The 19,860-nt window shown below is 44.8% G+C and overlaps 1 protein-coding gene across 1 annotated transcript in view; it reads right to left on the bottom strand.

The window, feature by feature from the left end:
* Positions 1 to 19,860, bottom strand: part of SDK1 (sidekick cell adhesion molecule 1) — a 774,959-nt gene that overhangs the window by 251,501 nt on the left and 503,598 nt on the right. Inside the window, exons 15-16 of the mRNA XM_006859873.1 lie at positions 6,625 to 6,772; positions 5,481 to 5,621 (exon numbers count right to left, since the gene is read on the bottom strand). Coding sequence (XP_006859935.1) covers positions 5,481 to 5,621; positions 6,625 to 6,772 — 289 coding nt within the window. The remainder of the gene's footprint in view (positions 1 to 5,480; positions 5,622 to 6,624; positions 6,773 to 19,860) is intronic.

Consider the following 19,860-nt stretch of genomic DNA (forward strand, 5'->3'; position numbering starts at 1 on the left):
TTTTCCATGCTGGGCATAAATGGAAGCGCTGTGGGATCATTTATCAAGTCACACTTTGGTTCCCTATCCATCAACTTCTGATACCAACTCTCAGCAGTCTGTTCCTGAGCTACCTGTAGCCAGCCAGGGTGCGAAGTTCATTTATATGACAAGATGGCCCTCCAGGCAATGGTTGCTGGGAGGGAGGCTTGGCATGGTGTATTGCTGCTGCTGTGTGCTATGGAGTCAATTCCAACTCATAGCAAGTCTGCAGGACAGAGAACTGCCCTGTAGGGTTTCCAAAGTGATTATTTTCAGGAGAGCAGAACACCAGGTCTTTCTTCTGCGGAACCATTATGTGGGTTCCAACCACCAGCTTTTTGATTAACAGCCAAGTGCTAAAGTGTTGTACCACCAGGGCTCTTTAGCTTGGTATGGGATATAGGATACAGTACATGTGGAAGGCATTCCCACTGGGATTCCCCATCTCCAGGCAAAGGACTTAAATGGAACAGAGACAGCTGAAGAGCCATCAGGGAAAAGGAAAGCATGAGCTCAGTGCTCCCTCAGAGATCCCGGGCTAAATGACCCCGTGAGCACAGTCCACAAAGGCCCAACTGACAGTGGCTACTGCAATGGGCTGAAACGTCACAATGGTGAGGATGGCTCAGGAACCAGCTGTTCTTTCTTCTTTTGTATATGGCGTCGCTCTGGGTCAGAACCCACTGGACGGTACCTAGCAACAACAGCCAATCTACAGTGTACAATGTCACCTGTCCTCCACCACGTCAAAGGTGCACTGAAACTCACATGAAATTGCTCACCGAAGATTAGCAAATCAACACACTTAAGGCTGTGTATCATGTAAGCAGGCACCATATTGACTGGTCAAGTTGCACCTGCCCAAGACACCAGAGTACCTGACAGGTAGGTGGTACCTAGGACTATTTACAAGAGTTCATCCTCTTAAGAAGAACTCACTCACGGGGGCCCATCACCATATACATTTGCTCCTGGGAAAAGTGCAAAACTCAGCATCAGAAGACTTAAGACTTGCATCCTGCTCAGCTACTTGTAGTCTCAGGCAAATTCTCACGTTCTGTGAGCCTTGATTTCGATCCAGTCAACACTCATGAAAGATGGAAGTAGCAGTCAAAGAAATTAAATGATGTACTCCATTGGACAAATCTGCTGCAAAAGACCTCTTTAAGGTGTTAAGAAGCAAAGATGCCACTTTGAGAACTAAGGTGCATCTGACTCAAGCCAGGGTCTTTTCAACTATGCACATTCAAGTTGGACAATGCAAAAAGATAAGAGAAAAAGAATGGATGCAGTAAGTAGTGGTGTTGGCAAAAAACACTGAACATATCATGCAGTTTCAGAAGAACACACGAATCTGTTCCAGAAGATAGCAACCAGAATGGCAAGGATGGCAAGACTTCGACTCATGTACTCTGGAGACACCATGGTCACTATGAGTTGGGGTTGACGCAGTGTAACTGCCAATACCACCAATGAAATGAGGACGGTAATAGTGGCGTTCCACGGGGCTGTGGCAGAAGGAAATGAAACAGCGCACGTGGGAGAGCTGTAATAATATGCAGCAACCTGAAAGATTCTGTTTTTGGACAACCATGTTTTTCTACTACAACATAGGTAGGAGATCACTCTGGGTTGTAAACCCACCCAGGCTACAGAGCCGAAGCAAGAGGGTAATTCATCTCTTGGGAACAGGCAGGTAGCTAGGCTCCTCCTTTCTCGCTGCTCAGTGTGCTTTTGTAACCATTGTTGTTGTTGTTGTTGTGAAGTGCTGTCAAGTCAGTTCTGACCCATAGTGACCCTGTAATAGGGTTTCCAAGGAGCAGCTGGTGAGCTTGAACTGCCGACCTTGCAGTTCAAACGGCTTTGCAGTCTGGTGCATTAACCCACGGTGCCACACCAGGAGTCCTTAAGATGTCTTACAAAGGCCTCAGCAGAGCCAGGCAATTGTTTCCTCACTGGTGGAATAAGCTGCCCGGAAGATCATCTTGGCCAACACATGATGATTTTTTACATGGAAATCATCAGGAGGATGTTTTTAAAGGACACAACTCCTCTGCTCTTCTCAAAGAAACACCCTAGCCATTGCTATAAATATTTGATTACTGTGCACGCATCTGGACTACTTCTTAGGGCCAGAGTTACACGGGTGATTCATTTTCATTTTGTGATTCTTACGAACAGACTGCTGGAGCTCAACTGGCTCATACCCCTGAGGATACACATTCGCAAACACAGCTCAGATTTGTAGACCCCAGGGTGATTCGCAGATGTTTCCTAGCATATCCATAAGAGCACAGGGCCTTCATTTCTGGATACTTTGATACTCACAGGCCTTGGAGTAGTGCACCCTCATTTCAGAGCTTGATGGATTTAAGCCCCTAAAATACAGCTGCCCTCAGTTGCCAGCACTCAAGTCCACTGACACCATCCCCGTAAAATCCTTTTAATGGTCATAAACCTGCAAAATAGAACCACGTGGCCGGGTATCATCAGAAAGGTTTATTATGACTCTCTGTGCCCGGAGCTGACTTTTAAAGCCTGGTTTGACAGCTTAGCCTGGGAAAACTTTCCCTCCACGAGTTGGAAAGAGGCAGTTGGCAGCAGGGGCGCAGAGGGCTGTTAGCAGGGGCCTGGGCGGTTGATGACAATCTTGAAAAGCAGAAAACAAAAAGTCATATCAGCTAAGACTGCAGCAAGGAGCAACAGGTACAGATCCGCAGGAAAAGCCCGGCTTGGAGCAGTAGGAAGCATGAGGCTGTTCTCGGGACGGAAGGACACTCAGGCCACTGACCATCCTGGGAATTATTTCTGAAACTTCTTCAGTGACTCAGGTACTAGAGCTTGCATACATGCTCATGGGCTAGGCTTCCCATATTTTGATCACCTTTCTTTGAAACAAGGAAGGACACTTAGGGGTGGGGAGACAAAAGAGGGTTGCGCATGCTAATTCCAGACTTCCTGAAACCCATGAATGGCATTGGAACCACTTAGGGAGGGCAGGGAATTGAGGGTAGGGAATTGGGGGTGATGGACACATGAACAGATAAAAAAAAACACCTGAGGAGCAAATGATGGTTGGTGTCTGGCGCTGTGGAGCCGATTCTGACCCTTCATGGCCCCATGTAACAGAGTAGAACTGCCCCATAGCGTTTCCTAGGCTGTAAGTCTTTGTGGAGCAGATCGCCAGGACTTTCTTCCAGGGAGCCAGCAGGTGGGTTCAAACTGCAGACCTCCGGTTAGCAGCTGAGCACTTCACTGTTGTGCCACAAACACACTAATAACTCAAACAAAAGCCAAACCCAGTCACGGAGTCCATTCTGATTCACAGCAACTTTACAGGACAGGGTAGAACTGCCCCCCGTGTGGTTTCTAAGATTCTAGATCTTTACAGAAGCAGACTGCCTCGTTGTTCTCCCTCAGAGTGACTGGTGGGTTTCAACTGCCAACCTTGCAGTTGGCAGCCCAATGCTTCACCCACTGCATCACCAGGGATTTATATATATATAAAACGAGCTCTGGTAGTATAGTGGTTATGAATCAGGCTGTGAACCACAAGGTCAGCAGTTCGAAACTACCAGTTGTTCCGCGGGAGAAAGATGAGGCTTTCTGCCCCTGTAAAGATTCACAGCCTCGGAAACCCTGTACAGGGTTGCTATGAGTCAGAACCAACTCTAAGGCACATAACAACATTACATATATATATATATATGTTGTTGCTGTTGAGTGCCATTGAGTTGGTTCTGACTTACAGTGACCCTATATAGGGTTTCCAAGGAGTGGCTGGTGGATTTGAACCGCAAGGTTCAGTGTTTGTGGTCTAGTGTTTATCCCACAGTGTCACACCAGGACTCCATAAGTATATATTTTACTACAATTAAAAATTGAGTTCGCTTGTGCATTAGGATGCCTTCCATCAGGACAAACTACATCGTGATCCTTGAATTCTGCAAGATTGTTTTCCTTTGATGTCTCACAACAACAAACCCTCCACAGTCATCACAGCTGTGGCCAGTTTAAAATCAGCAGTTTCCTCCTCCCAAGTACAACTGCATTGTCTGGGGGTTGTTTTCTTGACCTTCACCAAAGCCTGCCCCACCCCAGTCCCCATGTGGCAGGGAGGTAACACACTGATACCCCTCCACCTTCCCCCAGGACCACACCTGGCCTACAGATGCCAGTGTCAGATCTGCCTTGCCTCTGTTTCAGAATGGACTGGAATGGTGAGATTATTTTATGTGAAAAATGTACATTTTTTGATCTCCTTGGAAACTGGAGAAGAGTTGGCGATACAGAGCAGCATTCTAGTATAGTAACAGCTGAATAACAATACATACAATCCGATCCCTGTGAAGTTAAAGACACCGGTTCTTTTAATCAAAGGAGCCCTGGTGGTGCAGTGATTAAGCACTGGGGTGGTAACCTAAAGGTTGCAGTTCGAGCACACTGGTGGTCTGCTCCCATACAGATTAAAAACCCTAACCAGACCCATTGCCGCTGAGTCGATTCCTGTAGGGACAGTGTAGAACTGCCCCATAGAATTTCTGAGGTGGTCAATCTTTATGGAAGACAGCATCATCTTTCTCCTGCAGAGCGGCTGGTGGGTTTAAACCTCCGGCCTTTCCCTTAGCAGTCTAACTCTTAATCCACGGCACCACTAGGGCTCCAGCTACACAGATGACAAAGCCCTATGGGGCAGTTCTATTCTTCCTATAGGGTCGTGGTGAATTGGAATCTTGATTCCATGGCACACAACAACAGCATACTGAATAATGGAGTCTCTGGGTGCTGCTAACTGAAAGGTTAGAAGTTCAAGCCCACCCAGAGGTACCTCGGAAAAAAGGCCTGGTGATCTACTTGTGAAAAATCAGCCACTGGAAGATCATTAGAGTGCAGTTCGACTGTGACACACATGGGGGCGCCATGAGTCAGAGAGGATGCCATAGCACTGGCTGTCCTTAGTAAAATCTATGAGAACCAGAGCTCAACAAGACTGCCTTGTTTTTCCAACTCTTGCAAAATTTCCACCTTTGACATGGTGTGGTCTTACGGTTTTCCTATTGTGTGTTTCAGTGGAAAACATTTGAGTGTTCCTTCTGTGGCAGGTTGTAAACTTTTCAGGCGTTACTATACATGTTCCCAGTAAGGACTGGAATAGAGTGGAAATATTTATAATGAAGATCCAGACACGCCTCACACCCATTCTCCTGCTAAAACATCTCTCCTGAGACGAGCTCTCTCTCTCTCTCTCTCTCTCAAAAACACACACACACACACACTGGATGGTTAAATGTGGCTTCAGTTGGCCCTAGTCTCCACCACTCCCTAAAGCCCTGTGCCTGGTCGGATACCCACAAAGACTTGACACATTTGAGTGTGTACCCTCAGTGAATGAAATGCGTAGATCATGGGCTCTTTGTGACAACCATCTATCTACAAGTGTCTGATCCCACGTGACTTGCCTGAGGATGTACCCATGTAGGACTCCATTATGCTCCGTCTCCGGGGGTGGCTGCCACTGGACCATGATGGACTGGTTGGTACGCCCACTGGCCACTATATTTTTCGGAGGAGCACTGGGTGGTTCTTCTGGTAACATCAACCTAGAAAGACAAGATGGGCAGGATTTGAGAAAGAGAAAACAATGCCAAGAACAATGGACCACCCCCACCCATCAGCATTCTCAAAGTGGTCGGATACTGAGCCTTGGATTGGGGAACAATGGACCACCCCCACCCATCAGCATTCTCAAAGTGGTCGGATACTGAGCCTTGGATTGGGGAACAAGAACAGCAAAGCACGCAGCTGCTCTATGCGAAAGGATGTGTGTGGAATGCTTAACATGTAGACAGAACATCAGGTCAGTTAAACAAGCAACGGGGACCATGTGGGAGGTGGCAAACTCTACCTCGGTGAGCCACAACACCCCACTCCCTAGCAAGACAATAAACCCAGGAGAACCAGCTCTCGGCAGGGTCCACCCTCTGCAACTCAGTCCAGACTGTTTTCTTCAGTTATTTCAGTAAGTTCCCTATCCACCTCCCAGTTTGAAGAGAAGCCATTTGGAGTTCAGTGTCTGCAATGCAAGCCTGAGGACAGTACAGGTGGGTCGGGGAGGGCACAGTGCAATGTGATCAAGTCATAGAAGCTGAGCAGCTCTCCCGGGGACAGGGAAGGGTGAGCGGAAACGCTGAACTTCTGGAGGGAAACGTACACGCTCAAATCCCTGACATGTTTAGCTCCTCTTATAACACCCTGCGTGGTGTTAGCTTGTAGAGACAGTGGCACTGTCTTCCGCCTGCTGGCAGGTGGGCTAGATAAAGGGCAGGGGAATGTGTCAGCTCTTCATTTTCAGTTCACTGAAGGCTATGCTGTGGAAGACAATTCATGTAGGCACAGTCAGAGCACCGCAGGAGAAATTGAAGCACTTCCCTCAGCACAATTATGGAAAACCCAGCTGGGCCAGCCTCAACCTGCACTTCCCATCGTTCTCATGGCCTCTGCTGCTCAGCTTTTTGCCGGCTGATGGCGCGGACCCATTTCCTCCACTGAATAAACGTTTTACTTTCAGACCCAGGATATACCTCACAGACACACCCACAGTACCTGCTTGTCTCCACACTGTATTGGCCCTTGCCCACTTGGTTCACTGCGCACACCCGGAACTGGTAGGTGCGTGCGGGGGTCAGGCCACTCACGGTGACCCCTGTCATCTCAGGGCTAACATTCGACAGGTGGACTTTCCACGGTGAGTCTAAGGAAATAAACAAAACAAATCCAAACCTGCATTAAGTCCATAGCAAAACAGTGAGATGTGACAACAAGGTGCCTTCTCTGCAATTTCAGATTGGCACAAAATCCAGATTTTCTGGATTCATGGAAGCTTTTTATGAAGATCCAAAATGATTACAATACGATCGTCTTTAAAGCTTAATCCAAAAACAGCACTGTGTTAAGCATTGTCCTGTGATTTGAACTCATCAGATGCTCTTTGGGAGAAAGATGGGGCAGTCTACCTTTTGTATATATTTATAGTCTCGAAAACCTCACGGGGTATTTCTACTCTATCCCACAGGGTCGCTGTGAGATGGAATCGACTGCAGTGTTTTTGGGTTTATCTACATGGGATCCAATTAATGACAGTAACGCAAAAGGTCAGATAAGGAAACTTAGGGGATAGTGAGTTTTTGTCCACAGGGGAGGGACCCCTCCAAAAGGGAGGGTAAGAATGGTTGTATAGTTCTGTGCCACAAAACTGCATATTCTCAACAGCAGTAAAAAATAAGTTTTTTGTTTTTAAAGATATGTTCTCATCAATTATCTCATTGGCTCACCAAGACAACTCCAGGAAGTTCAAGGGATGGGGTGTTGACCTTATTCAACCAATGTGGAAACTGATGCTCCCACGGTGCCCTGCCCCCATCCACTCCCCCACACTGCCACCAACCAGTGAGGCAATTATTTTGTTCAGCTCCCACATGGTGCCTTCAACAGAACCAAACTATTCCAAATTCCTTCGTTTACTGTGTAAAGAGGGAGAGACTTCTCCGAGCAGGCAAATTACATATCTGTCTCCCAGAAAGGGAATGCTGTGCATGCTGCTGACTGATAAATAAAAACTATATTCATTAACATTTTAATACAAGAGGAAATGAGCTTGGTGAGGCAGATGGGTTGTACGTTCCACAGCCCATCTGTTTGGCAGTGCATAGCACACCACGCCTGTCAGTGGCTCTGGCTACAGAGGGTGGGTTCCAGGGTCACAGCCGATTAGAATCCTGCTCCCTGCACCCAGCTTCCCAGCAGGTGTGGAGGAATGAGTGCCCATCAGCCAAATCCACTCTTTTCTGCAGAACTTCAGAAGATTGTGCTGGGGACCCTGCATCTTGGTGCCATGGTTTTTGCTTTGTTTGCTTTTTTCAGAGTTTGAACATGTGCTGCAGTTGGATCATTTCTACAAAGGTCTCCTCTGAAAGAACAAGACTTGGTGGTCAAGTCCCGCCTCCATGGCCAGCTCACATTCCACATCACCATGGCACCTGGACCGCATCTTCCAGTTCTTAGTAAGAAATGGGAGGTCTTGTGGAAATCAAGTCTTCTTTCACCTTCCTGTGCTGAAATTCTTTTTACCCACTCCTGAGAGGGTCAGAAAGAGGTGATTTCCAGCACGGTGTTGGGCTGTGTTTGGAGGGCACACTCAGACATTAGGCGATACTATCAGTATTGACCACACACTAGACACAACCACTTTTCCAAATGAAACGAACCATGGGCTATGCTAGGGAACTCATCAGAAATGAACCCCAGTTCCCCACAGTCATGACAAGTAGCCACATGCTGCCTTGACTGAAAACAAGACCCCAGAAGAGGCCACAAACTGAGATGTCCAGATGTGTTAGCTGGATTCTGTATCAAAACAGAAAGCTCCTCCGAGGCATGGTGCTCACTGGTCTCCCAAAACCGTATTGTTGAGTAGTTCGCACAAAGCTGCTCCCAGTCAGGCTTTTTGTGTGTGTTGTCTACACAACAGCTAGGCATGTCTGTATTCTGGGCTTTTTGTGTTTGATGACATGTATAATCCATACACTATTTGGATAAGGGTCCTGCCCTTTTTTGTGTTCCCTTTCAGAAAAATATGTCTGAATCCCCAATGAACAAAAGGGAAAAAAATTCACACCAACTTCCCATTTTATTCTGGGAGTCAACATCCCTTCTACAAGCATCAGACAGTTTTTGGTGGACTGGCTTCCTAAACAGACCCCCTGACAGAAAAATGGTCTCTGTCAATATAGGGGAGAAACATCCCTCCTGGCATTAGCATAATGTGAGTTTGGTTGTTGGGGACCAGGGTTTTTCCATGCTATGTCAAGCTTCAACAGAAAGATAGTTTTAATTCTAAAAACAACTGGTATATAACAGACAAAGTATGTACTCCAAGAGTTGACACTCAGCATCTCTCCTGACAGCTGTTTGATTTTGAGCTTCACCTGTAAGCACAGGGGCTGTGAGACAAAAATTCCCAAGACTGGCGAGGGTATGAACGAAGATGTTATAAACTGAATGCATTTAGCTGAAAGCCTGGCCCACAGAGGACACATGCTCCGGGCATATAGTTTTACTCCTGAACTTTCAACCTGCTCTGGGTCCTGGAGTACCTATGAGGGGGACTTCAAAAAGTTCATGGTAAAATTACATAATCTTTCGATTCCAGTTTTACACGAACTTTTTGAACTCGGATGTGGGCTCCTTGTAGTCTGGCTTTTTTCCTGGAAGGGCAAAGGAAGAGAGGAAAGTGAAGCCAGCATTCTTACTCATCGGGAATAGCATCTGACTAGGAAGGTAAGCTACTAAGGTTCCACGTCATACATACAGGGTTTGATCCCAAACACATTGTGTGTAAACATGTCTCTGTGACTAGTGGATGACTCTAGGTAAGTTCTCTCAGGTATGCACTTGTCTTAGTCTCATTGCTGTTGTTGTTGTTAGGTGCCATCCAGTCAGTACTGACTCATAGCAACCTTATGCACAACAGAACGAAACACTGCCTGGTCCTGGGCCAACCTCACAGTCGTTGCCACACTTGAGCCCATCGATGCTGCGACTTTACCAATACATTTTGCTGGGGGTCTTCTTCTTTTTCTCTGACCCTTCACCTTATCAAACATGATATCCTTCTCCAGTAACTGGTCCCTCCTGACAATATGTCCAAAGTATGAGAGATGAAGTTTGGTCATCCTGACCTCCAAGGAGCACTCTGGCTGCATTTCTTCCAATGCAGATCTATTTGTTCTTTTGGCAGCTCATGGCATTTTCAATATTCTCCTCCAACACCGTAATTCAAATGCATCAATTTTTCTATGGTCTTCCTTATTCACTGTCCAGCTTTCACATGCATATGAGGTTATTGAAAATACCATGGCTTAGTCCTCAAATTGACATCTCTGTTCTTAAACACATTAAATAGTTCTTGTGCTGCAGATTTGGCTAATGCAATATGTCATTTAATTTTTTGACTACTGCTTCCGTGAGTGTTGATAGTTGATTTAAGAAGAATGAAGTCCTTGACAACTTCAATCTTTTCTCCCCATTGATAAGAATGTTGTTTATTGGTCCAGTGGTGAGGATTTTTGTTTTCTTTACATTGAGATGCAATCCATACTGAGGGCTGTGCTCTTTGATCTTCATCGGTAAGTATTTAAAGTCCTCTTCACTTTCAGTAAGCAAGTTTGTATCATCTGCATATTGCATGTTGTTAATGAGCTTTCTTCCAATCCTGATGACACATTTTCCTTCATATAACCCAGCATCTCAGATTATTTGCTCAGCATACAGATTGAATAAGTATGGTGAAAGAATACAACCCTGCTACACGCCTTTCTTAATTTTAAACCATTCAGTATTACCACTTTCTGTTTGAAAAGCTGCCTCTTGGTCCATGTATAGATTCCTCATGAGCACAGTTAAGTGTTCCAGAATACTCATACTTCACAATGTTGTCCATAGTTTGTCATGATCCACACAATCGAAAGTCTTTGTGTAGTCAATACAGCACAGGTAAACATCTTTCTGATATTCTCTGCTTTTAGCCAAGATCCATCTGACGTCAGCAATGATATCTCTCATTCCACATCCTCTTCTGAATCTGGCTTGAACCTCTGGAAGATCTCTGTCAATGTATGCTTGCAGCTGTTGTTTCTGGGGAAATCAGAGATACTGTCTGATGATTTCCGCATTCCATTGGGTCACCTCTCTTTGGAATGGGCACAAATACGGATCTCTTCCAATCGGTTGGCCAGATAGTTGTCTTCGAAATTTCTTGGCAGAGATGAATGAATGCCTCCAGTGCCACCTCACTTTCTTAAAAGATTTCAATTTTTATTCCATCAATTCCTGGTACCTTATTCTTTGCCAATTCCTTCAATGCACTTCGGGCTCCTTCCTTCATGTATCATTGGCTCTTGATTGTATGCTACCTCTTGAAATGGTTTAACATCAACCATTTCCTTTTGGTACAGTGACTCTGTGTATTCCTTCCATCTTTTCTTGATGCTTTCTGCATCATTCAATAATTTGCCCAGAGACTCCTTCAGTAACAACAGTCGAGGCTTGAATTTTTCCTTCAGTTCCCCCAGCTTGAGAAATGCTGAGCTTGTTCTTCCCTTTTGGTTTTCTGACTCCAGATCTGTGCACATTTAATTGTAATATTTGACTTTGTCTTATCGAGCTGACCTTTGAAATTTTTTGTTCAGGTCTTGTACCTCTTCATTTCTTCCATTTGCTTTAGCATCTCTATGCTGGAGAGCAAGTGTCAGTGTCTCTTCTGACATCCATTTTGACCTTTTCCTTCTTTCTTGTCTTCTTAATGACTTTTTGCTTTCTTCACGTATGATGTTCTTGATGTCATTCCACAACTCTTCTGGTCTTCAGTCTTTTGTTTAATGTATCAAACCTATTCTTCAGATCATCTCTAAATTCAGGTAGGATATATTCAAGGTCATATTTTGGCTTTCCTGGATTGTTTTTATTTTCTTCAGCTTCAGTGTGAATTTGCATATGAACCATAATGGTCTGCCCCACAATCTGCCCCTGGCCTTGTTTTAGCTGATGATATGGAGCTTTTCCACCTTCTCTTTCCACAGATGTAGTCAATTTGATTTCTGTGTATTCTATCTAGTGAGGTCCATGTGTATATTGTCTCTTTTGCTGTCTAAAGAAGGTATTTGAAATGAACAAATTATTTGGTTTTGCAGAATTCTATCAAGAGATCTCCAGCATTATTTCTATCACCAAGCTCATATTTCCCAACTACTAATCCTTCCCCTTACTTTCCAACCTTTGCATTCTAATCACCAGTAATGATCAATACATTTTGATTTCATGTTTGATCAATTTCAGATTGAAGAAGTTGGTAGAATTTTCTATTTCATCCTCACTGGCTTTAGTGGTTGGTGCATAAATTTGAATAATGATAGTATTAACTGGGCTTCCCTGTAGGTGCACGGATATTATCCTATCACAGACAGTGCTGTACTTCATGACTAATTTTGGTATGTTCTTTTTGACAATGAAGGCAACACCATTCCTCTTCAACTTGTCTTTCCAGGCACAGTAAACGATGTGGTTGTCAGTTTCAACATGATCAATATCAGTCCATTTCAGCTCACAAATGCCTAAGATATTGATGCTTATGTGTTTCATTTCATTTTTGACAATTTTCAATTTTCCTAGGTTCATACTTCATACATTTCATGTTCCAATTAGTAGTGGATGTTTACAACTCTTTCTCTTCGTTTTGAGTTGTGTCCCATCAGCAAATGAAGGTCCTGCGGGCTTTACTCCCACCGGCTTTACTCCATTTGCATCATCACTGTCAGCTCTACTTTGAGGAGGCAGCTCTTCCCTAGTTGCATTTTGAGTGCCTTCCAACCTGAGGGGCTCATTGTCTGGCAATATATCTGACAATGTTTCTCTGCTATTCATAAGGTTTTCAGTGACCAAATATTCAGAAGTAGTTTTTCTCTCCTTCTTCCTGTCTTCGCCTGGAAGCTCATCTGAAACCTTTCCACTGTGGGTGACCCTGCTGGTATTTAAAATACCCACGGCATAGCTTCCAGAATCACAGCAACTCACAAGGCACTGCAGTACGACAAACTGACAGACGAGTGGTGGTAGTCTCATTAGGGAGCCTTCAAAAATAGGGTCCAATCAAAACAGAGGCTTCCTAGAGGGTATGCTGGGCCAATCCAAATCAAGGCAGAGAGGTAAGCTCAGAAGGTCATGGTGACTGTTTTGGGGGACCCCAAGGGGCTATCTTGATGAATTTTCCTGAAGGACAAAGAATGATTACAGGGGTTTATTAAGAAAATGGAAAAATACATTGGTGAAACAAAAGCCGAGACATTTGCTCCTAGGAGGAATTGTTTTCCATCACGACAAAGTACTTGTTCATTCTTCACAGGTAACAGGGGCTGTCCTACAAAAATTTCCTTAAGGAACAATACCCCACCCACCCTCCGTACGTGCCCCTTCAGACTTCTTGTATTTCTCCAAACTCAAAGAACATTTCAAAGGAACACAATTTGAGTCCCTGGAAGATGCCAACACTGCCCTTTTGACATGGTGTGAATGAAAGAGCACAGCATTTTCCAGGGAAGGGTTGTTGTTGATGTTGTTAAGTGTTGTCAAGTTGGTTCTGACCCATAGTGACCCTGTATAAGGTTTTCGAGGAGCAGCTGGTGAGTTTGAACCACTGACCTTGCAGCTCAAACTGACCTTGCGATCCAGTGCATTATCCTGCAGCGCAACACCAGGACTCCAGGGAAGGGTTACAGGGATGGAAAGTCACCTTCAGAAGTGTACACACCCTTTCTTGTTAAGTACCATTGAGTCGGTTCCAACTCATAGCTACCCTATGGAGGGTTTCTGAGGAGCAGCTGGTGGGTTTGAACCATCGACCATGTAGTTCCCAGCCCAGTGCTGATCCTACAGCGCCACACCAGGACTAGATAGAGGCTATATTTTGATATCTTTGTTTCATGAAGGTTTCTGTAATGATTTTGTAGCGATGCTTTTTGATTCACTCTCGGACCCATTTCTTTCATCCCGGAGTCCTGACCCTTCTCAGTTGACTTCTCAGCCCAACCACTGTCTGTGCCTTGACACGTCAGCCCCCATCTCCTTGATTTGAAGTGGTACCTGCTCTGCTGCCATCAGTCCTGGGGAACTGTGGTTTCCTGTCACTGTCCCTTTGTAGAAAGTCCCTCACCCTTCACTCCACTTCAAGAGTGCCACCTGCTTGTGGTTAGAACCCATTTCTCCCCTCAGCTCTCATAGTGTCTGTAGGTAAACAGCTTACCTGTCGAGTCAGACACAAGATGAAGGAGTCATGTCCCCGAAAGAGTCAAAAGGGCAGTTGTCCTAATTAGCTGGCCGAAGCAACTTAATCAGAACAAGGAAGGGACAGAGACCAGGCTCTAAAGTGCTATCTATAGAAGATGGCTAGTGCCCAGGGCAAGCTCTGAAACTGCATCTCTGTTCATCTTTTAGATAACAGTCCTGGTGTGGCATGGTAGAATAAGCACTGGACTGCTAACCACAAGATTAGCAGTTCAAACCCACCAGTCGCTCTCAGAAACCCATTGCAGGGTTGTTATACACACTTGATGGCACTTACCAACAACAGTAACCAAACCAAACTCACTGTCGATTCCAACACATAGCAACCCCGTAGGAAAAAGCAGGGGTCCTGGTATGGCGCTGCGGGTTAATGTGCTGGACTGCAAGGTCAATTTGAACTACAAGATCAGCAGTTCATGCTCACCAGTTGCTCCTCAGAAACCAAGACAGGATCACTATGGGTCTGAACTGACTCAATGGCACTTAACAACAACAAAGACAGAGTAGAATTCCGCCACAGGGTTTCTGAGTCTGTTAAGTGTTTACGGGAGCAGACTGTCTCATCTTTCTCCCTCTGAGTAACTGTTGGGTTTGAACCATGTACCTTGTAGTTAGCAGCCCAGTATTTAACCCAGAGTCCTGGTGTGATGCTGAGGATAAGCATTGGACTGATAACCACAAAGGTCAGTGGTTCAAACCCACCAGTCACTCCTTGAAAACCCTGTATGGGGTCACTATGAGTTGGAACTGACTTGATAGCACTTAACAGTAACAACCATCATAAAACCAAAACAAACTCGCTGCCATCAAGTCAAGTCCAACACACAGAGACCCTGTAGGACAGAGTAGAATAACCCCCCACCCTTCAGGGTTTCTGAGTCTTTGTGGGAGTACATTGTCTCATCTTTCTTCCTTGGAATAACTGGTGGGTTTGAACTGCCTACCGTGCAGTTATTAGCCCAGTACTTAATCCACAGAATACTGGTGTGGCTCTGCAGGATAAGTATTGGACTCCTAACCACAAGATTGGCAGTTCAAACCCACCAGCCACTCCTCGGAAACCCTTGACAGCACTTAACAATAACAATAACACTTAACCCATAGTACCACCAGAGCTCTTTGGAGATCAGCTCAAAAAAAACAAACTGGTTCATCTTACAGTCCAGAAACAAAGGACCCCAGGACTATCAAAGGAGAAGAGCACAAGTGGAATGCAAGACCCTGTCCAGAGAAGCAGTGATACCAGAGATGGAGGCAGAGATGGGGACATGGACAGAGGGAGCAGCCGAGGACTCCAGATTCATGGGAAGAGAGGGACTAAGAGATGGCGGCCAGAAGGCAGACTTGCAGAATGTGCCCTTTGGTGGTTTCAATTATTACATATGCCTGAGTGTTTAAAAAAAAAGAGCTAAAGTGAATAGAGAGAAATGCTGTTAACTAATGGTACATGTATTGCATTGGACAAATCTGCTGCACAGGAACTTTTTAAAGTATTGAAGAGCAGAGATGTCAGCTTGAGGACTAAGGTGCTCCTGACCCAAGCCATGCTATTTTCAATAACCTCATATGGATGCGAAAACTGGACAGTGAATAAGGAAGATCATAGAAGAATTGATGCCTTTGAGTTGTGGTGTTGGAGGCGAATACTGAAAGTGCCATGGGCTGCCAAAAGAACCAATAGATCTGTTTTGGAAGAAGTGCAACCAGAGTGCTCCTTGTAGGCCAGGATGGCTAGGCTTCGTCTCTCATATTTTGGACACATTGTCCAGAGAGAACAGTCACTGGAGAAGGATGTCATGCTGGGTAAGGTGGAGGGTCAGATAAAAAGTGGAAGACCCCCAATGAGATGGATCAGCCAAGTGACATCATTGATGGCGTCAAGTATGGTAGCAGTAGTGAGGTTGGCCCAGGATCGGACATTGTTTCATTCTGCTGTGCATGGGGTCGCTATGAGTCGGTTCCGACTCGATGGCACCTGACAACAACAACAATGGTACATGGAGGGGATTATAATAATTGTAATGAAACAAGGTGTATGATCTGTTGAATGTAAAACTGATGATCTGCCCTGTAAACTTTCACTCAATCCACAATAAAAAAAAAAAAACTTTAAAAAAACAAAAACATAAAAGCAAACTTGTTCATCTTTAACTTAACACACGACGGTGTTCCATGGCAATTCCAACCACATCTTCTTAGCTTTCAAAGATGAAAACTGGTCTCTGATGGGCTCAGAATTATTTTTTCCCCTAGTTTCTTCTCTTTCTGCACTCAGCAGAGCAAGATCACACGGTCTGCCTGGACCCAAATACGCAAGTATTAGCTTTGAAAGCTGCCGAATGATCTCTCAGAGCTGATGGCTTATAGAAGCAGCACAGTGGTACCCTTTTCCAGTGATGCCCAGAGCATGTGCCACATCTGTCCTACCTTAGACACGCCTCTGCTCAAGGTGGCTCTCCATCAATTGCCCACTCGGAGTGCCTGAAACAGCTCTCTTGAATGCGTGCAACCCAAGTTGATTTAAAAATGTACTCTATTAATCTCCTCTGTACCTTGGGGCTCTGCTCTGTCGTTGGGATGCGTCTATAGAAGTCTTTATTTATTCTTTCTCCTCTCCTACTAGAAGATAAAAGATCTGGCAAGAAGAGAGATTAAACTGGAAAGGAGTCCAAATGAATCCTCTCTGACTTTTGAGTATACTGATCTACACTAAAAAGAAAGAAAGAAAGGGTTGGGGGTGTTTGGGAAGAATTTGCTCCTTCACAGGCTTTGGGATTACAAGCTTGCTAAGAAAGTTTAAAATTTAAATATCAAGTCTGTAACCCACAATCAATAAGCAAAATCCCTTTAGAGTATCGTCTAAAAGTCCTCACAAAAGACTGCTAAAAGAGGCTCATCTTAGGGGTTGAATGCAGAGGAGCCTTTTCATACCAAAAACCATCCCATAAAAGTTTCAATGTCTTTTTTTCCTGCTCTCCTGGGATACCTCTTACTCCTCTGGTCTAGAAGCAGAGGCATTTTAAATATCCCCAGCCAGATTCTCAAACAACCATCCACGCTACACGAATTGGCATCACTAATCTTTCTCTCAGTTCTCCTGCGCTTAATCACTCCGCTCTATCCGCTGATAAAAAGCTGGTACTTTTCAATCTTCGCACACCTACTGGAAGCTTTTCCCAATAAAACACAGCATTAACCATTCTCTTAATTACAGGTATCTGAGGAAGGGAAACAGCTTTTGAAAGACCATTCTTCTCACTTGCCAAAAAGGGTTATAATCCTGTCTTGCCTAACATTTGTGAAGCCATTTTATAGTCTGGGGATAATTTCTTTTTTGTAGCAACACGAACTCTCTTGGGGAGCATGTAGGATCACACCCCCTTTGACATTAGAGGAGTTGAGTCCCTGGGCAGTGCTGACAGAGGTCAGCTCATTGACTAACCTGAAGGTTGGTGGTTTGAATCCACCCCACAGTACCATGGAAGAAAGGCCTGGTGATGTTTCCATAAAGACTGCAACTCAGAAATCCCTATGGAGTGGCTGGTGGGTTTGAACTGCCCACCTAACAATTAGCAACACAATGCTGATACCACTGTGTTAACAGGGCTGTTTAATGGACTACAGTGGAACACCAACACCACTTTTTATCTTCACCAGGAAACCAAATCAAACTTGTGTGAGTCACTGGATTGTGATCTCAGGTTTACTGTGGTGGTCGGGAACTGTACCTGTGGAATCTCTGAGATCAGCCTGTCTGGAAAGCATGGAAGTTGGGGGACATGGTGGGTCACAGGGATTGTCTTGGACCAGGCCTCCTGATGAGGCCCCCCAGCAATGTGGGGAGAGAGAGAGGCCTGCCAATGACGAGTGGCTCCTTCCCCCAGGCTAGGCTGCATCTGGCACTGTGTTGTGTGCCTAGCTTCCCCAGCTACACTCACTGTCAAGACAGGTGCTACTTGGAGTCTAGTGGTCGGATGCTCATGGAGGCTCCACTCTGGACAGGCTGTAGAGGACCACATCCCACCTTTGTGAGCTTCCTCCAAGCACACACCCCAATGCTATTGTTAAGTACTGTCAAGTTGGTTCTGACTCATGGAGACTCTGTGTAGGGTTTCTGAGACTGTAAATCTGATCCCATTAAGCATATATAAATTGTTGTTGTTAAGTGCCGCTGAGTTGGGATGTCACTCATAGGGTTTCCGAGGACTGGATGGTGGGTTTGAATTGCCAACCTTGTGGTTAGCAGTCCTACAGTGCCACAACAGGACTACAGTGTGACCTTTCAGAAACATATTGCCAGACCTTTCTTCTAAGGTGATGCTAGGTGGATTTGAACCACCAACCTTTTGGTTAAAATCTAACACCGAGATCTGTAGGGAAGCAAAACCAGTGAAACATTTTTATGTATGTATATAAAGAGAAGTCTATATCACGTAAATGCCAAGTCCCAGGTCCATAGCAGAAAACAGCAAGCTTTTCCTGCATGTTCATTATATTGTGAGTAGGCCACACCCCAAAGAAACCATGAAAAATCCTTTAAATTGATTGGCTGCTCAAAGCCAATCATCATGGAATTAACTATGCCTGTATTAGATCTCACCATGGAGATAACCACATCTCAACTGTCAAACCACTGGGAAACCCGGCCCAGTCAAGATGACACCAAACATTAACTATCACTGTTAGTGTTCAAGGGTTTAACCATTTGTGCCCCTAATATCAACTCCAATACTGACCCTGAATTATGACAAACATGCCAATAACATATGATAGGACAAATGTAAAGCTAATGTTCTCCCATGCAAACTATCACATAATTCACAATAAAACATTTTTTTTTTAAATGTCATTAAAAGTAGAAACTGGCCACAGGGAATATGGGAATTCTCTAGTCTCTCATGAGACTCAGAAAATCTTATTACTGAGAGACCCACAGCTGTGACCCAATGACCTTTTGGTTAGAAGGTAAGTGCTTAACATGTTTATTCTACATGTTTCATCTGGAATAAACCTGTGCCCATATGAACTGGAACCCTAACAGCAATGCTTTTTAACTTAACCATTATATTTTCAAGTAGGTTTATGTTTCCTTCTTCTTCACATTCCAACCTAAAGATTAGTATTCTTCTCCCTGAGTTACTGAAGTTAGTTTGAAGGTATGGATAACATTTGTTTCACTATATTCAGGGTCTTTAAGTTATAGATGTCACGTCAATAGTTATAGACACACACCATCAAAGCCCCAGTAGTGAGCAGTTTAATGTTCATGTAGTTAGAATGTTGTGAGGGGGGCTGTGGAATTTGTCCACTCCAGGCCCCTCATGTCCTCCCAGGCGGGGGTCTGAGGACACAGTGGCAAGTACACCCACAGCTAAAGCAGAGTGTCTCTTGGCTTAGTCAAGGCTCATTTGTGCTTTCAAAGAGAAGCATAGATAATAAGTAGGTCTGCAAAGGTTAAATCAGATTTCCCTGCAGGACTCCAGTTACAAATGATTAAGGAAATGAAAAGGACATAGTATTTTGTAGCACAATAGAATTTCAGGCAGGAGCATGTTGATGTGTCAGATTGAGAATGGACCACACTTTGGAAAAAACAGACTTCAAAGTTTTCCGGGTGGATGTGATTCTATCAAAGTGTCGTTGTTGTTGGGTGCCATCAAGTGGGTTCCCATTCATAGCAACCCCAAGGACTACAGAGTAGAACTTCCCCATAGGGGTTTCTAAACTGTGGTCTTTACAGGAGCTGATCTCCAGGTCATTCTCCAACAGAGCTGCTGGGTGGTTTCGAACCTCTGACCTTGTGGTTTGCAGCTCAGTGCTTAACTGATAGGCCACCAAGGTTTCTTTGTCAAAGCACTGTTGTTGTTGTTAGGTGCCATTGAGTCGGTACTGATCCATAGCGACCTTATACACAGCAGAATGAAACACTGCCTGATCCTGGGCCAA

This window comes from Chrysochloris asiatica, unplaced genomic scaffold (genome assembly GCF_000296735.1).
Source record: "Chrysochloris asiatica unplaced genomic scaffold, ChrAsi1.0 scaffold00034, whole genome shotgun sequence".
NCBI lineage: Eukaryota > Metazoa > Chordata > Mammalia > Afrosoricida > Chrysochloridae > Chrysochloris > Chrysochloris asiatica.